Raw genomic sequence first — 19,105 nt, 5'->3', positions numbered from 1 at the left:
CCAGGGAGACCAGGGGCCTTGACAACCACGACCTCTTCCCCAAAGCAACAGTCCAACTGGATGAGAAGAGTGACAGAAGTGAGCAATAAAAGATAAAGAGAAATATAACTCAGTGCTGGTTAGATGTGTGTGGTGTTGAACTCACTGCACTGTAGTCCTGTAATGGTGCTTTCAAGCACACCAGTTCATCAGGAAGCTGCTCATAACTTTGGGTTATTAAGATAATGCCATCAAAACTGTAAAAGAGAAGAATAATCCAAATCAACCTTCAAAATATAGCAAATATACAGAATATACTTTCACTCTAATATACATATGCTACATATGCCTGATGCTATTATTGCTCACTATTACACAGCAAAAAAAAATCCTTAAACCACAAAAACTCATGAAGCAGAATTGTGTAAAAGTTAGGGTTATATTAATACTTGTTTTCAGACAATATATCCATTAAAAGTAATTTTTGTTCATTGAAATTAAGCTGAAATTAAAATACAATATACTAAAGTACTCTTGCACTTTCTAACTTCACAACAACACTATACTGTGGTTGCACTGCGGTTTATACTGTGTATTGTTTAAATTATATTTATATTGTTTATTTTATTCTTTATTTATACTAGTTATTTATTATTACTTATAGTTTTCTGCATCTTTTTTAGAGCTGCTAACTCCATTTCGTTGATTTGTACTACTTTGTGCATACAATGACAATAAAGATTCTTATAAATATTAGGAAAAAAATAAATAAGTTTAACTGAAATAAGTTTAAGCTAAAGTACAAAAAATTACTAAAACTGTAGTAGTACACAAAAAAAATAAAATAAAAATAATTCAAAATATTAATAACCTCTATAATCGTATATAAACAAGCTACTTCTGCTGGCATCATTTTTGTTTGTTAAATGTATTAAAAATAACAAAATTTGTTGTCTAGGAATAAATAATTTGCCAAAAAACTAGATATATTCTTGAAACGCAAGTCTCATTATATTACAGAAATTTGGTTTTCATGTATATGAACAGGTATGTGGTTTTGAGAATGTTCAAGTCATTTTACTGGAAAATAAAGACACAAAACAGATACTTTTTTTTGGAAATGTAGCTCAGTTCACAAAGAGTCACACTCGACACAAACTACACTCTTACACATCAGGGATAAGAGAGCGGTCTAAAGTCTGTGTGTTGTAGATTGTAAAGCAGACAGGTCAGGTAACGGCAGTGAAGATTGATTCATATCTAAGATAGAAAGTCACAGTTCCAGTGATGGTGATGTAATGCTAGGTGATGGTGATGTAATGAAGAAGTCTATCACCCTTCTGAATAAAATAATAATAAAAGGCAACACTATATGCACGTCTGTGAGCCAACAAGATTGCAATAGTACATTCAGTTTGAGACAGGATTTACTCACTTCAGGTCCTTTACACATGTGCTGAGATATTTGCTTTAATGAATGTTAAGTGAATCTTGCTTAGTTATTATGCTTATGGTCACGAGAGGCTCTTCAAGAATAAAAAAATTGAGTTGATGTTTAGCTTGACTCATTTCAGCTGCACTCATGATTTCTGATAATGTTTGATTGAGTCTCTTTTGGCATCTATACAGTAGGGTCCAAAGAACTGAGACTATGACAAAGGACTGTGAATAGGAAAAATGTTTCCTTTTAAAAACTTGTTTTTAAACTAATGGCAATTTATGCACGTTTACAAATTTGATTTGCATCCTAGAAATTGTAGGACTTCTGCTACTGCAAAAATGTTGCATTTAAATGATAATTCAATTCCAATGAATTAATGCACTGAAACATTTGCAATATTCTTCAGATGAGGGATGAATAAACAACTTTCAGCTTCCACAAAAACAGTTCCCCAATACTAGATCATTAAATAACAGTTTCAGGAAAAACAGTTCCTCCTTGCTGACATAATACCGTTAAAAATACATTTTGACATTTAAGAACTATTTGATTTTGTCATGTCAGCAGCGAAGAATTGTTTTTGCTGAAACTTATTTAATTATCCTTCTTAATCTTGGTACTCTGGATGGGGACTGCGACGGGGTGATAGTGAGTGTATGGAAGACTTAGAACAGTAAGAAAATAAATAAAATAAAAAGCAGTTTATAATGGTTTCATACTGCTTACTATACACTAGTAAGAAATCATATCAAATCACAAAATATGCACAGCCAAAAAAAATGCACAGCCATTTTCAGATCTCTCCAGAGATGTTCAATCGGGTTCAAGTCTGGGCTCTGGGTGGGCCACTCAAGGACATTTACAGAGTTGTCCCATAGCCACTGCTTTGTTATCTTGGTTGTGTGCTTAGGGTCGTTGTCCTATTGGAAGATGAACCGTCGCCCCAGTCTGAGGTCCAGAGCGTTCTAGAGCAGGTTTTCATCAAGGATGTCTCTACATTGCTGCATTCATCTTTCCCTCGATCCTGACTAGTCTCCCAGTTCCAGCCACTGAAAGACATCCCCACGGCATGATGCTTCCACCACCATGCTTCACTGTAGGGATGGTATTGGCCAGGTGATGAGTGGTGCCTGATATCCTCCTGACATTACGCTTGCCATTCAGGCCAAAGAGTTCAATCTTTGTTTCATCAGATCAGATAATTTTGTTTTTCACGGTCTGAGTCCTTCAGGTGCCTTTTACTGAGGACTGGCTTCCTCTGGCCACTCTTCCACATAGGCCTGATTGGTGGAGTGCCCTTTCCCCCTGATCGCTCAGTTCGGCCGGGCGGCCAGTTCTAGGAAGAGTCCTGGTGGTTCCAAACTTCCATTTACGTATGATGAGTGCTCATTGCACTGTGCTCATTGGGACCTTTAATGCTGCCGAAACTTTTCTGTACCCTTCCCCAGATCTGTGCCTCAATACAATCCAGTCTCGGAAGTCTACACACAATTCCTTGGACTTCATGGCTTTGTTTGTGCTCTGACATGCACTGTTAACTGTGGGACCTTATATAGACAAGTGTGTGCCTTTCCAAATCATGTCCAATCAACTGAATTTACCACAGGTGGACTCCAATCTCAAGTATGATCAGTGGAAACAGGGAGCACCTGAGCTCAATTTTGAGTGTCATGGCAAAGGCTGAGAATACTTCTGTACATGTGATTTTCTTTTTTTTTTTTATACATTTGCAAAGATTTGTAACAAAATGTTCACGTTATCATTATGGGGTATTGTTTGTAGAATATTGAAGAAAATAATTAATCCATTTTGGAATGAGGCAGCAGCATAAGATGTGGAAAAAGTAAAGCACTGTGAATACTTTCCGGATGCACTATATCACCACTTCCTTTATAAAAAGTTTTAAACAAAAGTTCAAAATTGTATAGTTGCTTAAAGCTGCCTTCACACATTTCAACATTCACATCATACAGTCCTACATTACGTTTGACAAAAGCATAGTTTGTTCTCTTGGCTAATGTAAATCATGTAATAAGAATAAACTTATTTTCTGAATTGACCCATGTAAGCAATCCCAATTATCTTTAAAATGATCACGCCTGTCAATAATTTAAGCACAATAATTTGTGACTATAAAGTTATAAAATATAAGTTCTCAATTTAAAAGTACAATTCGGCCATTTAAAAATTTTATGGTTATATATATATATTTTCTTTTTTTTTCTTTTATTTTACAATGCTGAATTGTCATCTTTAGTTTGTGTTATGCAAGATTCATGCATTAGATATTTTTACATATGTGGAGGACTAGAGTGACAAAAATAAAATGAAGGAATGGTATCACATCAAGTTAAATGAATGGTAACACTTTAGGGTCCAATTTTCACTATTAACTAGTTGCTTATTAGCATGCATATTACTAGGATATTGGCAGTTTATTGGTCCTTAAAGTAAAACCAAATTAATTAAATATGAGTACTAAAGTATGACCAAATTAATAAATTCTTTTTTTAAACACTTGAAATTTAAAATGGTTTATTTGATGCTTTAAATAAAGCAGTAACAGTTAAGGTCTCATTTGTTAATATTAGCTGATGCATTAACATGACTAACTATTGTTAGCATGCTAATCGCTTATTAGCAATATATTCTTACAGCATTTATTATCAACCTTTGTTAATGCTTAATGTTAAAGGTATAGCGGAGGATCTTTCCAAATTTTAGATAAGACCCGCCCTCTCCACTTTTTGAACAGTTTGATTGATTCACCAGAATGATTGACAATTAGGAGGACCAATAGTATAGGTTACCCACCAGGAAGTAAAACATCCTCCGCTATACCTTTAAGATCAACATTTACTAAGATTAATACATGCTTTATCGTACATAGAAGTATTGTTTATCTTTAATTTTAACATTAATTAAACCTTATTGTAAAGTGTTACAAATAAAACAAAACAGTAAATTAAATACATTTTAATTTGGAATTTCACAAATTTTCAAATCATATTCTATTCAGTATTCACAGAGACATTTACTCTTATGGACTTCCAGTTGGATACAGAAGGCATCATGTTCCTTTTGGTTTGCCAAAATGCTTTTATTATCATATTTTGATTACATACAAAATGGGCGGTTACACGATATGCAACATTCTTCCAACAGTATTGCCAAACAAAATCACAGATGCAATTCAATATCAAAATCACTCGCTCAACTTCCTCACCCCCTCTTTAATGTCACATCAACTGAGAAACTGTAAGGCTACAGGGTAAGAACGGAAATAAAACTCTGCTTTGGTTAATTAATCTGGTTCAAAATGATAGAAATGTGATATAAGATGATTTTGTGTTAGAGAGCAGCATATAGGTTTTTTTAGGACGTGAAGAGATGAATATATGCATGTATGAAGTGATAAAATGATAAAGATGGATGGCTTTCATAATGGAAGGATAAAAGCGCCATTATTTGGCCACACTGTGTCAGACGGAGCCGATATGAAAGCCATTAATTGAGAAATGGCACAAGACGGAAATGATTGAATTCACGAAGGAACAGAAAACCATTGGACGTAGGTTTAGAGCTGCAGGTATTTTGTCACCATGGCAAGTATTGGGGCTCCTGTCGGGACCCCAGGGAAAGGGCCGCTGGATCCAGCAATGTCGATATGGGAGTAAGGCAGAGGTTTGTCCGAGTCCACTCCATGCTGAGGGGCAAATGTGTAGATGGTTATTATATGTATTTTTGCAAAAGGGTTAAGATTTTAACTTTTCGCCACCAGTGTTTTATTTTTAGGTTGCCAGACAGCGCAAGTTTCTTGATCATATTCACAAAACTTGCATGGCCCCCATAATGTTTTATTGTATGATAAACAAAAAACAAAATTCCTTCATTCTTTTTTTATCAACACTTTAATGTTGGTAACATTTTGAACAAAAAGCTGAGAAAATGGCATTTTTGTCAGAGACTTTGCATGTTAAAAATGTCATTGTTACGTTAAGGCAGTTTTGATTTATATGCTTTTAAATGTTTGATACGTGATATTGGGTTCACAAGAACGAGACGAGACAATATTAACCACTTTTAAGAAATCTTCAGTGACGAAATATGACTGGAAAATTCTCCTTGAGAACTTGAAAGTCACAAAATGCAAAACAAAGCAGGTGCATTTTGAAATGTTTTAACTGATCTAGTGCTGTCGCTAATGATTATTTTGGTAATAGATTATTTTGATGATTAATCGAGTAATCAGAAAATTTTTGTGGTAATAAAAATGGACCTAAGTGAACAATAGCCTTTAAAATGACTTAAATACATATAGAATAACAATGAAGCAATTATAATTGGTTCAAAAGCAATAAATCATACGGTTTTATTGAACAACACTATGTGATATGCTGTACATAATATAAACAAATCAACTTATGTACATTATAAAAACAAATGCCTGCAGAGGGCGCCTACAGCCTGGTGATTGTTGTGGTTAAACTTTACAGTTCAAATCCTTGTTTAATATTAGCCAAACAGCATTAAAATTCAAATGTCCACTTAATCTTTAATATTTGCTCACTTCTTTACGATAGAAATGCTACAGCCACCGTCATTTCTTGAACAAGAACATTTTGGGTGCTTCTCATTTCTTATTTGTGCATCCTCGTTTCCTTTCCTCGCTTCCTTTCCTCGCGTCTCAGCTCCGCCCCCTGTAGGATGCGAGGGAAGGCTGCAAGGAAAAGACGCGAGGACGGAGGAATCGAATGTAACTTTTTTTTAAACATTGGAATACTTGATCACTCGAGCGTCACTTCATCGCGTCATCAGCAGCGCTCAAAGGATCTGCCCTTATGTTGTTGAAGTTTGTTTATTTAAGAAATTCATAATAAATAATAATAAAGCAAGATACCCTGTTGAAATATGTGAGATGTGTGGTTTATAGAAACTGCAAAGGTAAAGTATAAATTAAAATGATTGTGACCGATGTGAAGGGGGAGGAGAATTTAGACGTGCGTCACGTTTAAGTCGATAAAACTCTTCCGCATAGGATACACCTGTGTATCCTCGCTCATGACTACTCAGGAAGCCTCCAAACTCCGCGATCCTCGACTCCTCGCGGTGCAATTAGAGAATTGAGATGTCCTTCAAGATGGCTGAGCTCGATCGGTTTCCGGGTCATAGGATGGAGGACGGAGGAGCGAGGAGACGAGGAGGGATATTGAAAAGCACCCCTTGACATAAAAACACGCAAACTCAGAGCAAGGGTTTAAACTTATTTTGAAATCGGGATGAACAACAATTCGCATATTTAGAAACATATTGATGTATTCTCCTGTGTTGGCGTAGGCTTATAAATGATTTCTATTACGAATCTGGTGAAATGGCGCACGTTGTGTTCCCAGATGAACGTTATGACCAACCCAAACTCTCAGCACATGCAAAGATGGAGTTTGAGACGCTCCACGCATGTAAATGCTAACAGCGCAACACTTTGCAATGAAACGAAGCGTGTCACACTTTATATGCGTTCCCAAATGCACGTTTTTGGAAACCCAAGCAAACAGCAAGGTTTTGCCACAAACTCAACTCATGCTGATATCACAAGACAGCTTTTCACTTCGACGAGAAATATCATCACGTTTTGGTATCGCGAGATCTCGTGGCAAGAGATCTCGTCAAACACCCCCAGCGGGGAAGTGCTTAATGTGTCATAAATAACGAAGGAGAAAGAGCTAATAAATCCTAAACTGATATTACATCAGGAATAAGGTTTTTCCCATAGTTCTCTTAATGCTGAAATGTATGTGTGTATGTGTGTGCGTGTGTGCGCGTGTGTGCACGTGCGCGTGTCTACCTTATCCAGTCCAGAAGCCATGATGAGGAATGCGCTGGGCGCCTGGTGTCCACGTGGTGTGGAAGACGAAGGCAGGTTATTGCACTGCAGGATCTCCTCATACTCAGACTTCCCTTTGTGGAACTCATAATCATCCCGACGGATAGTGGACACCTCAAACATATCTCCCAGCACCTCTCCCGCTGCCACACAAACAGATTTCAGATGAATCAAACTATGTTGATGGAAACAAAAACAAAAAGGTCTTAGCTCTTCTTACCTTTCTGCCACTGCAGAGCGTTTCCTGAGCGTTGAGCAGCACCGTTATCCATTATGATCTACAGGGACACATGGAAAGGGACACTGTTGAAATGAAAGCGGTCACAGTAGCACTGATGTGTGATGAAGATGTTCAAGTACTCACAGAATAGTGCGGCCCCATGGCTCTGGTAGCATGTCCGGTCAGAGTGGCAATAGTGAAGAGATGAGGAGACTCCTCCCGCAACGCCTAGAGAAACAAACACGAGATGTCCAGACCACCAAAAAGGATAAATGTCATATTTAACAGTTTCCCTGCCATTGATGGGATTTTCCAGCTTTCCTTGTTTTCACTGTTATAGACCTTATGTAGCTCCGCCCCATTTCAGCGCTGGGCTCGTTGTGTTCTGTCTTCCGGTTTGTATTTTCAGAACATGAAGGTAAGATCTTACGGATTTATGAATGAATCGCTCGTTTTAAAATCTTCCCAAGCTACTGACATTTTTTATGATGTCGCTTCAAACATTACAATGCTCATGATAACTTTCGTTAACTTTACAATAAGTAAATCCATGTCACCAGCTAATTACTCTTCGACAGCGATGTGATAGAAATATATAAAGCTACCGCAAAAACAGAAGTTCAAACACAAAATTCTAAAGATGGCTGCACGCTTGTTTCTCTGGCGCATGAGGTCTATACGGTAGAGGGCGCTATTACGCCTCTTCTGAAAGAATACAGAATCTCCGGATCAAAACATAGACGAAGAAACAGCATTGCTTCTAGCATTGCTTATGCATGTAGTCTTTGAAAAAAGAAAACGTGATTTTCTCCGTTTTTTTTCTCCAAAATGTTGCTTTTTTGATGAAACTTACCCACATTCAAGTGCTGATAAAATTTTGTAAAATAATAATACATGAAGCTAGAATAATTTTTTAAAGCAGAGGCTCTGTTCTTTCTTTTGATATTGCATGTTCATACAACACAATATTCTGGGGGCCATTACATTTTTGTGAATATTATCAAAAATGCTGGCGGTGGCAAACAACTTTTTTTTTTTTTTAAACACTGGCCGGGAAATAGTTAATATGTGACCCTGGATCACAAAACCAGTCTTATGTTGCACGGGTATATTTGTGGCAATAGCCAACAAAACATTGTATGGGTCAAAATTATAGATTTTTCTTGTATGCCAAAAATCATTAGGATATTAAGTAAAGATCATGTTCCATGAAGATATTTTGTAAATTTCCCACCTTAGATATATAAAACATTTATTTTTGTGAATGGATGCAGCACTATCGCCAATAGAAATGGACAATTTTAAAGGCGATTTTCTCAATATTTCGATTTTTCTGTACCCTCAGATTCCAGATTTTCAAATAGTTGTATCTCGGCCAAATATTGTCCTATCCTAACAAACCATACATCAATGGAAAGATTATGTATTCAGCTTTCAGATGATGTATAAATCTCAATTAAAAAAAAAATAACCCATAAGACTGGTTTTGTGGTCCAGGGTCACATATAATAATTTAACAATAGAAATAAGCATGAAATAAAATTAAATATTAAATTAAATATAAAATGTTAGATTCTTTTTTTTTTACAAAAAAAAAAAAAAAGTTTGATTTGTGTACGAATGTGTCTAAAACGAATAAACTATTATTATTATTATTGTTAATTAATTAGCCTGCATTATTATGAGGTTTTCGTAAACGAACGGTGCTGAAATGTGCTGCTCACACAGAGATGCTTGTTACTATCATGTAAAGATATGCAGAGCTGTAGGTGCTACACATTTTAAAATAAGATGATCTTGATCTCATGATAGGACCCTTTAAATCTTAAAATAGTAATGCATAATATTCTATATAGGGTTGGGTACCGAAACCGGGCACCGATATTGAACCGGTACCCAAGTAACCGGTGTGTAACCGGACCGAATCAAAACGCAGATTTTGGTGCCTCATTTCGGTGCCACTTAATGCCTCACCTGTCGGTTGAAATATTTGCACTCTGGTTCTCCAAAACGGACGTAAGAAGCATCACCACCGCATGTGATCGTTAGTTAACCCTTTGACACTGTAGATGGTTCACACCGGTGTGATAAGGTTCAGATCGCGTGATCATCAACTGCTAAAATTCTAATTTATGATATCATGCATTAAATAATACATTGTTTAAATTGTTTTTAAATGTGAATACGTCTATTAAAGAGTGCATGTGTACAAAGAGAATCGCAATGCTGACAAAATATATATATTTTTTTATAAAAGTTGCTGATAACTTCTAGACTTGAAATAAAAATAGTGAGTATGTGTTTGTGGTACAGCCGCGGATCAGTTACGCACTGCAAACGCAGCATATGTGAAAGCACTATAGCGAGTGCTGCTCCTGCACCGCTTTCACACTGCAAACGGAGTATGTGTGAATCGGGCGTGAGTCAGGAGAGGTGTATTTGGCCAAAAAAGGCAAAAAATTTGAAAAGAATGGCTGAAATTTAAAGCTGGTTTGTAGCATACCAAGAATACAGACTACTTTGCTGTTATTAGTATACCGTAGTGTTTTTTAGTGTTAAATTATTGTATTTGGGTCAGGTGGCTTAGGTTTTATTGTGTATGTAAATTTATTGTGTTTTGTATTTAGACTACTTATATTTATAAATTTACTACATTTTTTATATATACAATTTTCAATAAAAAAAGCCGTTCTTTAATGTCATTCACCATCGTTTTGAGGCTCTCTTTTTTTTTAAAGTATCGGTTCAGGCACCGGTTAGGCACAGGTACCGTTTTAAAAGTATCGATTTGGCACCGGTATCGGAAAAAACCCAAACGATACCCAACCCTAATTCTATATGCTGATATATGTGTGTACCTGCTCCTTCATCTCACACAGCAAGTCCACCATGACCATTCTTCCTTCAGCATCAGTGTTTCCAACGCGGATTCTACGACCAGCGCGAGACACCACCAACTCGTCCGCCACATAACAATCTGTCAAAGGGTAAAAAAATAAAATAAAATAAAATAAAATAAAATAAAAGACAAAAAACTAAGTAACAGACACCCAAACTGGTAAACACATGCAGACAAAAAGTTGCTTACCAGACCCGACACTGTTCCGCACCATTGCCATCGCACCCACAACCTTCAGGTGTTTGGGCTTCAGTTTGGCTAAGATCTAAAACAACAATGATATTAGTCTCTAAGATTCTTCTGACCATCAGTAACACGAGCAGGTGTGTGTGGGACCAGTACCTGGAAGAATCCTGCAACAGCCGCAGATCCGCATTTATCTCTGTGCATTCCAGCCATGACTCCACCGGCCTTGATGTCAGCTCCACCGGTGTCATACGTAATGCCCTGAAACAACATACAACGTTCATATGGACTGGAAAATGCTCTGTCCTGGGTGTCCAGATACAGTGAACCGAAATATTACCTTGCCAACCACCATGAGAGTCTGCTGAATGGGTCCTTCTCCAGAGTACAGCAGTTTGATCACTCTGGCCTGATGACGCGGCACAGCTGAAGAAGAAACATCAGCCTTTTAGCACATTACAGAACACAATCACTAATGAGATCCAGAGATGGAGAATTGTCTGGGTCATGGTCTTATGGTTTATGGCCTCATACCTCATCCTACTTCCACTGTACTAGGTGAAAATGGGCTCAACAATAACCACATGCTTACTTTTATTGACGTGACTTCTTTTATTGACAATGTAAAAAGATATTGTAAACATTAAAATTCCATTATGCTCACCAAGGCTGCATTTATTTGAACAAAAACTACAGCAACAGTAATGTTGTGAAATATTATTATTTAAAGTGTTATTATTTAAATTATTTGAAAATGTCATTTATTCCTGTGATGACAAAGCTGAATTTTCAGCATCATTACTTCAGTGTCACATGATCATTCAGAAATCATTCTAATATGCTGATTTGGTGCTCAAGAAACATTATTATCAATGTCAAAAACAGTTGTGTTTCTCATATATATATATATATATATATATATTTATTTATTAGGATTCTAAAATTAATAGAACATTTTAAAGAACAGCATTTACTTGAACTACAATTTGTGTGACATTATAAATGTATTTATTTGATCAATTTAATGGATCCTTGCTGAGTAAAAATATCAATTTCTTTCAAAAAATAAATTACATATTTTTTCTGCTTTTGGAAAAATTAAACAAATTCAGTGTTTGAAATAAAATGTTATTATGAATATTTTATAAATACTGCACTTTTCTCTATTTTATTGATCAGACTTGGTTCTCGGTATGGATCAGTACTTTGAGGGATCTAGTTTTGGCTATAACTGATCTGAAACATTCTGTGTTTAGTATAAATTTGCTGAAATCTTTCTGCAATTTCATATTAAACCCATATTAATATTAAATGGATATAATATCCATATATTCCATATTAAACTGTGCTCTTACTGTTAGCACAGCGGTTGACTGCAGCCAAACAGGGGTAATCCTTCTCCAGAGTTTTCAAATCACTCACTACAGTCACCTAAGAAACACATGGAGATGAATGAAGCATGCCAGTGCTTACTGACACGAGATACAGCTTCAAACTCTATTGAACGTTCACTCAAAGACTCACCGTTACAGGACTATCCTTGAAGACAGCTTGAACATACTCAGATACACGCGGGGCAGCCATTCGCTCCGGGTCAGAGCCGCCGATATCACGACAGACAAACCTGCATTATACACAAAAGATATTTTTATTGCTTACTGTACAAAAGTCAAAATGATGCTCTAAGAACACAGTAAAGGACACACACTCATACCTGCCGCTCTCCAGAGCAGAGGCCATCTCAGTAATGGCGACTCCCTCAGTCTGGTTCTTCGCCCAGATGCCCAGAATCGACACCTTATGACCGGGGGACGGCTTGGACTCCCTCACCTCTAGAGGCTGACCACACAGATATTAACTAGGTTACGCTGGTACTGACAAGCATTAAAGTCTAAAACTAGAGAACAGATAGGAAATTTGTTCTATAATATCCAGTGTTAGTTTAGTTTTACTTGTATAGTATTTATTAATAGTTTGAATGTTAGGTTTTCTTTTTATATTTTCAGTTATTATTTTAATTGTAGTTTTAGTAATTTTGTTAGTTTTTTCTATTTGGCTTGAATTTATTTTAATTTCAGTTTTACTCATTGAAATTAAACATTTTATTTCAGTTAGTTGCAGTGGCAAAGTCTCGTTCAAGTTTCACCATTAATTTCTTCATCTAATATTAATATTTTAATTTTATTTCAGCTTTAAGTGCCCACATTATGTTTTTCAGGCATTACCTCTCATTTAGGGTGTTATAAAAGCTGTTTATTAATGTAAAAGGTCTGAAAAGTTTCAAAGGTCAAAAAAGTTATTGTCTCTTTTAAAGGATTTTAACTGTGACAAGATGATTGACAGGGCAGTTTACGGTGACAGGATGGATGTAACTAAGCGGCAGAGATGTCCGTTAAAGATGACGTAGTAGTATGTCCCAAAGCTTGCCTACTTTTTTGCTGCACACTCAAAAGTATGGACTTTTTCTTCACAAAAATAGTACATACTTTTAGGGCACAGTATAAAAAGGCGAACTGAGATGCAGCATGAATCTTCGAACAAGTTATTTTCAGACTCTTTGGGAAGTGATGTCACGTGCAATGTATATTATGAGAAAATAAGTGTTTTAGACCTTGGATGCATGTAAACCTATAGTCGGGCAAAATTAGGAACCTTTAAATAGCATAATAGGAAGTCTATGTACATTTTGGGGTAAACTGAATTTTTAATATGTGACTATTTTGATGATTTGATGAATAAGTAAATATTAAAAATGTAAAATTCAAACAAAAAAGACGCTTCTTACCATGTAGAGAATTTGCAGGGCTCCTAGCACGGCTGCCAGGGTGTTTTTTGCATAGCTGTTGTGTTGGGGACAAACCAGCAGAGGGCGCTGCATGCCAGTTTTCAGAGCCCTATATGATCAAAAATCATTCAGATCAATGAAACAAAACCTTTAGATGAGTAAAAGTCTTCTTCAAACACAGAAATATGTCCTTGAAGGACAACAGGCCAAGGACATGAACATTATGTCAGAGGATGTAAGATGATCACGCATCATGATTGCATAGGCACCTCTTAATGCCATTAGCAGCAGCATCACTGAACCGCCTGATATCATCATAGTCCCGATTCACTGGACCGGTGGAGGCAAACAACAATCTGTTTCCAGGGAGACCAGGGGCCTTGACAACCACGACCTCTTCCCCGAAGCAACAGTCCAACTGGATGAGAAGAGTGACAGAAGTGAGCAATAAAAAATAAAGAGAAATATAACTCAGTGCTGGTTAGATGTGTGTGGTGTTGAACTCACTGCACTGTAGTCCTGTAATGGTGCTTTCAAGCACACCAGTTCATCAGGAAGCTGCTCATAACTTTGGGTTATTAAGATAATGCCATCAAAACTGTAAAAGAGAAGAATAATCCAAATAAACCTTCAAAATATAGCAAATATACAGTACTTTCACTCTAATATACATACTGCAGAATGTGTCCAGTAAATCCAAACAGTGCTGTTACTGCTCACTATTACACAGCAAAAAAAAAAAAAAACACAAAAAAAAGAAGTATTGCTTGTCTATGTCTTGTTTTCTATTAAAAAATATATAAACATCCTTAAACCACAAAAACTCGTGAAGCAGAATTGTGTAAAGGTTAGGGTTAAATTAATACTTCTTTTCAGACAATATATCCATTAAAAATCATTTCTGTTCATTGAAATTAAGCTGAAATTAAAATACAATATACTAAAGTACTCTTAAAGTACTCTTGCACTTCCTAACTTTACAACAACACTATACTGTGGTTGCACTGCGGTTTATACTGTGTATTGTTTAAATTATATTTATATTCTTTATTTTATTCTTTATTTATACTAGTTATTTATTATTACTTATTGTTTTCTGCATCTTTTTTAGAGCTGCTAACTCCATTTCGTTGATTTGTACTACTATGTGCATACAATGACAATAAAGATTCTTATAGATATTAGGGAATAAAGACAAGAAAAATACTGAAATGTTGCTTTAGCAGCTAACTGAAATAAGTTTAAGCTAAATGACTAAAACTGAAATAATACAAATTAAAGCAGTACACAATACACAACAAAATTACAAAAAACAATTCTAAATATTAATAACCTCTATAATCAAATATAAACAAGCTGCTTCTGCTGGCATAATTTTTGTTTGTTAAATGTATTAAAAATAACAAAATTTGTTGTCTAGCAATAAATAATTTGCTAAAAAACTAGATATATAATTGAAACGCAAGTCTCATTATATTACATAAATTTGGTTTTCATGTATATGAACAGGTATGTGGTTTTGAGGATGTTCAAGTCATTTTACTGGAAAATAAAAGACACAAAACAGATACTTTTTTTTGGAAATGTAGCTCAGTTCACAAAGAGTCACACTCGACACAAACTACACTCTTACACATCAGGGATAAGAGAGCGGTCTAAAGTCTGTGTGTTGTAGATTGTAAAGCAGACAGGTCAGGTAACGGCAGTGAAGATTGATTCATATCTAAGATAGAAAGTCACAGTTCCAGTGATGGTGATGTAATGCTAGGTTATGGTGATGTAATGAAGAAGTCTATCACCTTTCTGAATAAAAACAATAATAAAAGGCAACACTATATGCACGTCTGTGAGCCAACAAGATTGCAATAGCACATTCAGTTTGAGACAGGATTTACTCACGTCGGGTCCTTGCAGTCAGAGGTCCACTGGATAGGCTGAACACTGGATGGAAGGAAAAACAGAGAAAAGATTAAGGTCATTTGCATTTTTCTGCCAAGAAACAAATCAAAAAAAAAAATCACAGAAAAATATTTCAACACGTCTATTTTAGCACTGCCTATGTAACGAACCAACATCTAATGTTTAGCAAGTATTACTTAAAATAATTGAATTTGAAAAAAGATATAATGATCATACCAAACACAATATACCCCAGAAAACAGTAGTAATGACGGAAACTTATTTTAAACATTAACAATTATAAATAATCCTCTTACCTTACAGACATCCTCACGTTTCCTCCTCCACGTCTTGCAGAAATGAAGTCTTCTTCTTCTAGTTGTCTGGCCGTTCACTCCTTCTTATACTGTCTATGGTTCACTCCCAGAAATGAAGTCGTGATGTCAGCTGAGCTGATAGTCTAATCACATGACCAATGGAGTCACGTGATGTGTGAAAATTTAGTTTTTCCGAACTTTGTAACGAAATAAAATGCACATAAATTGTGAAATGAATGCATTTATTTATTTCAAATGCACGATTTTAATACGCATCTTAATGTTTTAACCCCCAAGTGTATTTTAATATGACGAATTCCTTAACTTACATCCTTCTCAAAAAATACTCTTCAACTACAAAATACAAACCGGAAGTCACCAGTGATGACAAGCCCAATTAATTTCTGCGAATCGGTTCTTCTGAACATTACAAACCTGTTAAAAAAAAACAATTCCGTAATTCTTTTATCATCCTGTCGTGGCTGGCACGCTCTATGTGACTGTTACTATCAAATCATGACTGTTTATTACGTTATTGTCTGTGAGGCCGGCTTCAACTTCTGGTCGACTTCCTTCCCGCTTGGCAAAAACACTACGTGAACCAACTAGAGGCCCAGAGAGAAGGAAATGAATTGTGGAATAAAGTCGTTGTTTTTGTTTGTTTTTGCGCACAAAAAGTATTCTCGTCGCTTGATATACTTAAGATTGAGCCACTGTAGTCACTTGGACTATATTAACGATCTCTTTAATAACTTTTCTGGGCCAGCAAGTTTCGGTCACCTAGCAGCCTATGGAGAAGTGATCAGCTCTCAGATTTCATCAAAAATATCTTAATTTGTGTTCCGAAGATGAACGAAGGTCTTACGCGGTTGGAACAACATGAGGGTGAGTAATTACTGACAGAATTTTCATTTTTGGGTGAACTAACCCTTTAATGGCTAAATGTATCATTATATTCAAATTGCAAACACATGAGGAGTCTCCACATGAAAGACCCACGACTGGCACTGGTCTGGCAGATCAACATGCTACAACATTTCTCTCTGATACAGTAGGAAATTAAATTAGACTGAATAGAGGATTTTAACCGTGACAAGATGATTGACAGGGCAGATTACGGTGACAGGATGGATGTAACTAAGCGGCAGAGATGTCCGTTAAAGATGACGAAGTAGTATGTCCCAAAGCTTGCCTACTTTTTTGCTGCACACTCAGTATGGACTTTTTCTTCACAAAAACAGTACATACTTTTAGGGCACAGTATAAAAAGGCGAACTGGGATGCAGCATGAATCTTCGAACAAGTTATTTTCAGACTCTTTGGGAAGAGTTGTCACGTGCAATGTATATTATGAGAAAATAAGTGTTTTAGACCTCGGATGCATGTAAACCTATTGTAGGGCAAAATTAGGAACCTTTAAAATAGCATAATAGGAAGTCTATGTACATTTTGGGGTAAACTGGATTTTTAATATGTTACTATTTTGATGATTTGATGAATAAGTAAATATTAAAAATGTAAAATTCAAACAAAAAAGACGCTTCTTACCATGTAGAGAATTTGCAGGGCTCCTAGCACGGCTGCCAGGGTGTTTTTTGCATAGCTGTTGTGTTGGGGACAGACCAGCAGAGGGCGCTGCATGCCAGTTTTCAGAGCCCTATATGATCAAAAATCATTCAGATCAATGAAACAAAACCTTTAGATGAGTAAAAGTCTTCTTCAAACACAGAAATATGTCCTCGAAGGACAACAGGCCAAGGACATGAACATTAAAGACACGACTGAACCGCCTGATATCATCATAGTCCCGATTCACTGGACCGGTGGAGGCAAACAACAATCTGTTTCCAGGGAGACCAGGGGCCTTGACAACCACGACCTCTTCCCCGAAGCAACAGTCCAACTGGATGAGAAGAGTGACAGAAGTGAGCAATAAAAAATAAAGAGAAATATAACTCAGTGCTGGTTAGATGTGTGTGGTGTTGAACTCACTGCACTGTAGTCCTGTAATGGTGCTTTCAAGCACACCAGTTCATCAGGAAGCTGCTCATAACTTTGGGTTATTAAGATAATGCCATCAAAACTGTAAAAGAGAAGAATAATCCAAATCAACCTTCAAAATATAGCAAATATACAGTACTTTCACTCTAATATACATACTGCAGAATGTCTGCAGTAAATCCAAACAGTGCTGTTACTGCTCACTATTACACAGCAAAAAAAAAAAAAAGGAAAAAAGTATTGCTTGTTTTCTTTCAAAAAATATATAAACATCCTTAAACCACAAAAACTCGTGAAGCAGAATTGTGTAAAGGTTAGGGTTAAATTAATACTTGTTTTCAGACAATATATCCATTAAAAATCATTTTTGTTCATTAGTATATTGCATTTTAATTTCAGCTTAATTTCAAAGTACTCTTTAAAGTACTCTTGCACTTCCTAACTTTACAACAACACTATACTGTGGTTGCACTGCGGTTTATACTGTGTATTGTTTAAATTGTATTTATATTGTTTATTTTATTCTTTATTTATACTAGTTATTTATTATTACTTCTTGTTTTCTGCATCTTTTTTAGAGCTGCTAACTCCATTTCGTTGATTTGTACTACTTTGTGCATACAACGACAATAAAGATTCTTATAGATATTAGGGGAAAAATAAATAAGTTTAACTGAAATAATATAAATTAAAGCAGTACACAAAAGGAGGGAGAGCATTTTCACATTTGGCTCCAAAACTCTGGAATAGTCTTCCTGATACTGTTCGTTGCTCAGACTCGCTCTCCCAGTTTAAAACTAGATTAAAGTCGCATCTCTTCAGCCAGGCATTCATATAATCCTACAGTTCAAACTACAATCCGGCCTCTAGCTCATAAATGCCAGAGGAGAACTGGCCCCCGCCTGAGCCTGGGTTCTCCCAAGGTTTTTTTTTCTCCATTAGGTCACCTGATGGAGTTTTAGGACACCATTAGGTCACTTGATGGAGTTTTTCGGTTCCTTGCCACTGTTGTCTTTGGCTTGCTCAGTTGGGGATATTTTGGGGATATTTAATCTAATTTTATCAATCAATAAATTCCTCTTGAAACAAACTTTGTTGTATTATTTAAATTTAATACTGTGAAGCTGCTTTGATACAATCTGTATTGTGAAAAGCGCTATACAAATAAACTTGACTTGACAAAACACAATATAAAAAAAATTATAATTCAAAATATTAATAACCTCTATAATCGTATATAAACAAGCTACTTCTGCTGGCATCATTTTTGTTTGTTAAATGTATTAAAAATAACTAAATTTGTTGTCCAGGAATTTTTTTTTTGCCAAAAAACTAGATATATTCTTGAAACGCAAGTCTCATTATATTACAGAAATTTGGTTTTCATGTATATGAACAGGTATGTGGTTTTGAGAATGTTCAAGTGATTTTACTGGAAAATAAAAGACACAAAAACAGATAAAAATTTTTGGAAATGTAGCTCAGTTCACAAAG

At 35.9% G+C, this 19,105-nt stretch overlaps 1 protein-coding gene and 1 long non-coding RNA gene across 3 annotated transcripts; one reads left to right on the top strand and one right to left on the bottom strand.

Annotated features, from left to right (window-relative positions):
* The first annotated feature begins 230 nt into the window (after nucleotides 1-230).
* On the top strand, nucleotides 231-15,208 carry LOC309512742. Its single transcript, XR_014211160.1, has 2 exons — nucleotides 231-1,306; nucleotides 15,143-15,208. It is a non-coding gene; the product is annotated as an uncharacterized lncRNA (long non-coding RNA).
* On the bottom strand, nucleotides 4,500-17,693 carry LOC309512717 (putative aminopeptidase W07G4.4). Of its 2 annotated transcripts, none has more exons than XM_082188433.1 (18): nucleotides 17,603-17,693; nucleotides 17,159-17,513; nucleotides 15,611-15,753; nucleotides 15,294-15,335; nucleotides 13,902-13,992; nucleotides 13,664-13,812; nucleotides 13,395-13,503; nucleotides 12,324-12,448; nucleotides 12,134-12,233; nucleotides 11,965-12,040; nucleotides 10,950-11,035; nucleotides 10,766-10,870; nucleotides 10,613-10,688; nucleotides 10,383-10,501; nucleotides 7,669-7,752; nucleotides 7,525-7,582; nucleotides 7,266-7,447; nucleotides 4,500-5,126 (listed from the first exon to the last, which is right to left on the bottom strand). In XM_082188433.1, exons 3-18 carry the CDS (start codon nucleotides 15,619-15,621, stop codon nucleotides 4,998-5,000), a joined length of 1,542 nt encoding a protein of 513 aa, XP_082044559.1. In that variant the 5' UTR covers nucleotides 15,622-15,753; nucleotides 17,159-17,513; nucleotides 17,603-17,693; the 3' UTR covers nucleotides 4,500-4,997. The 2 variants fall into 2 exon arrangements, with proteins under 2 accessions (XP_082044559.1, XP_082044560.1); XM_082188434.1 differs by having other exon boundaries at nucleotides 15,611-15,703.
* Between the last annotated feature and the right edge of the window lie 1,412 nt (nucleotides 17,694-19,105).

The sequence above is a fragment of the Leuciscus leuciscus genome, assembly GCF_965113295.1.
Source record: "Leuciscus leuciscus genome assembly, chromosome: 13".
NCBI classification, from domain to species: domain Eukaryota; kingdom Metazoa; phylum Chordata; class Actinopteri; order Cypriniformes; family Leuciscidae; genus Leuciscus; species Leuciscus leuciscus.
The sequence above is the reverse complement of the archived record's forward strand: the minus strand, read 5'-3'. Positions and strand labels throughout refer to the sequence as shown.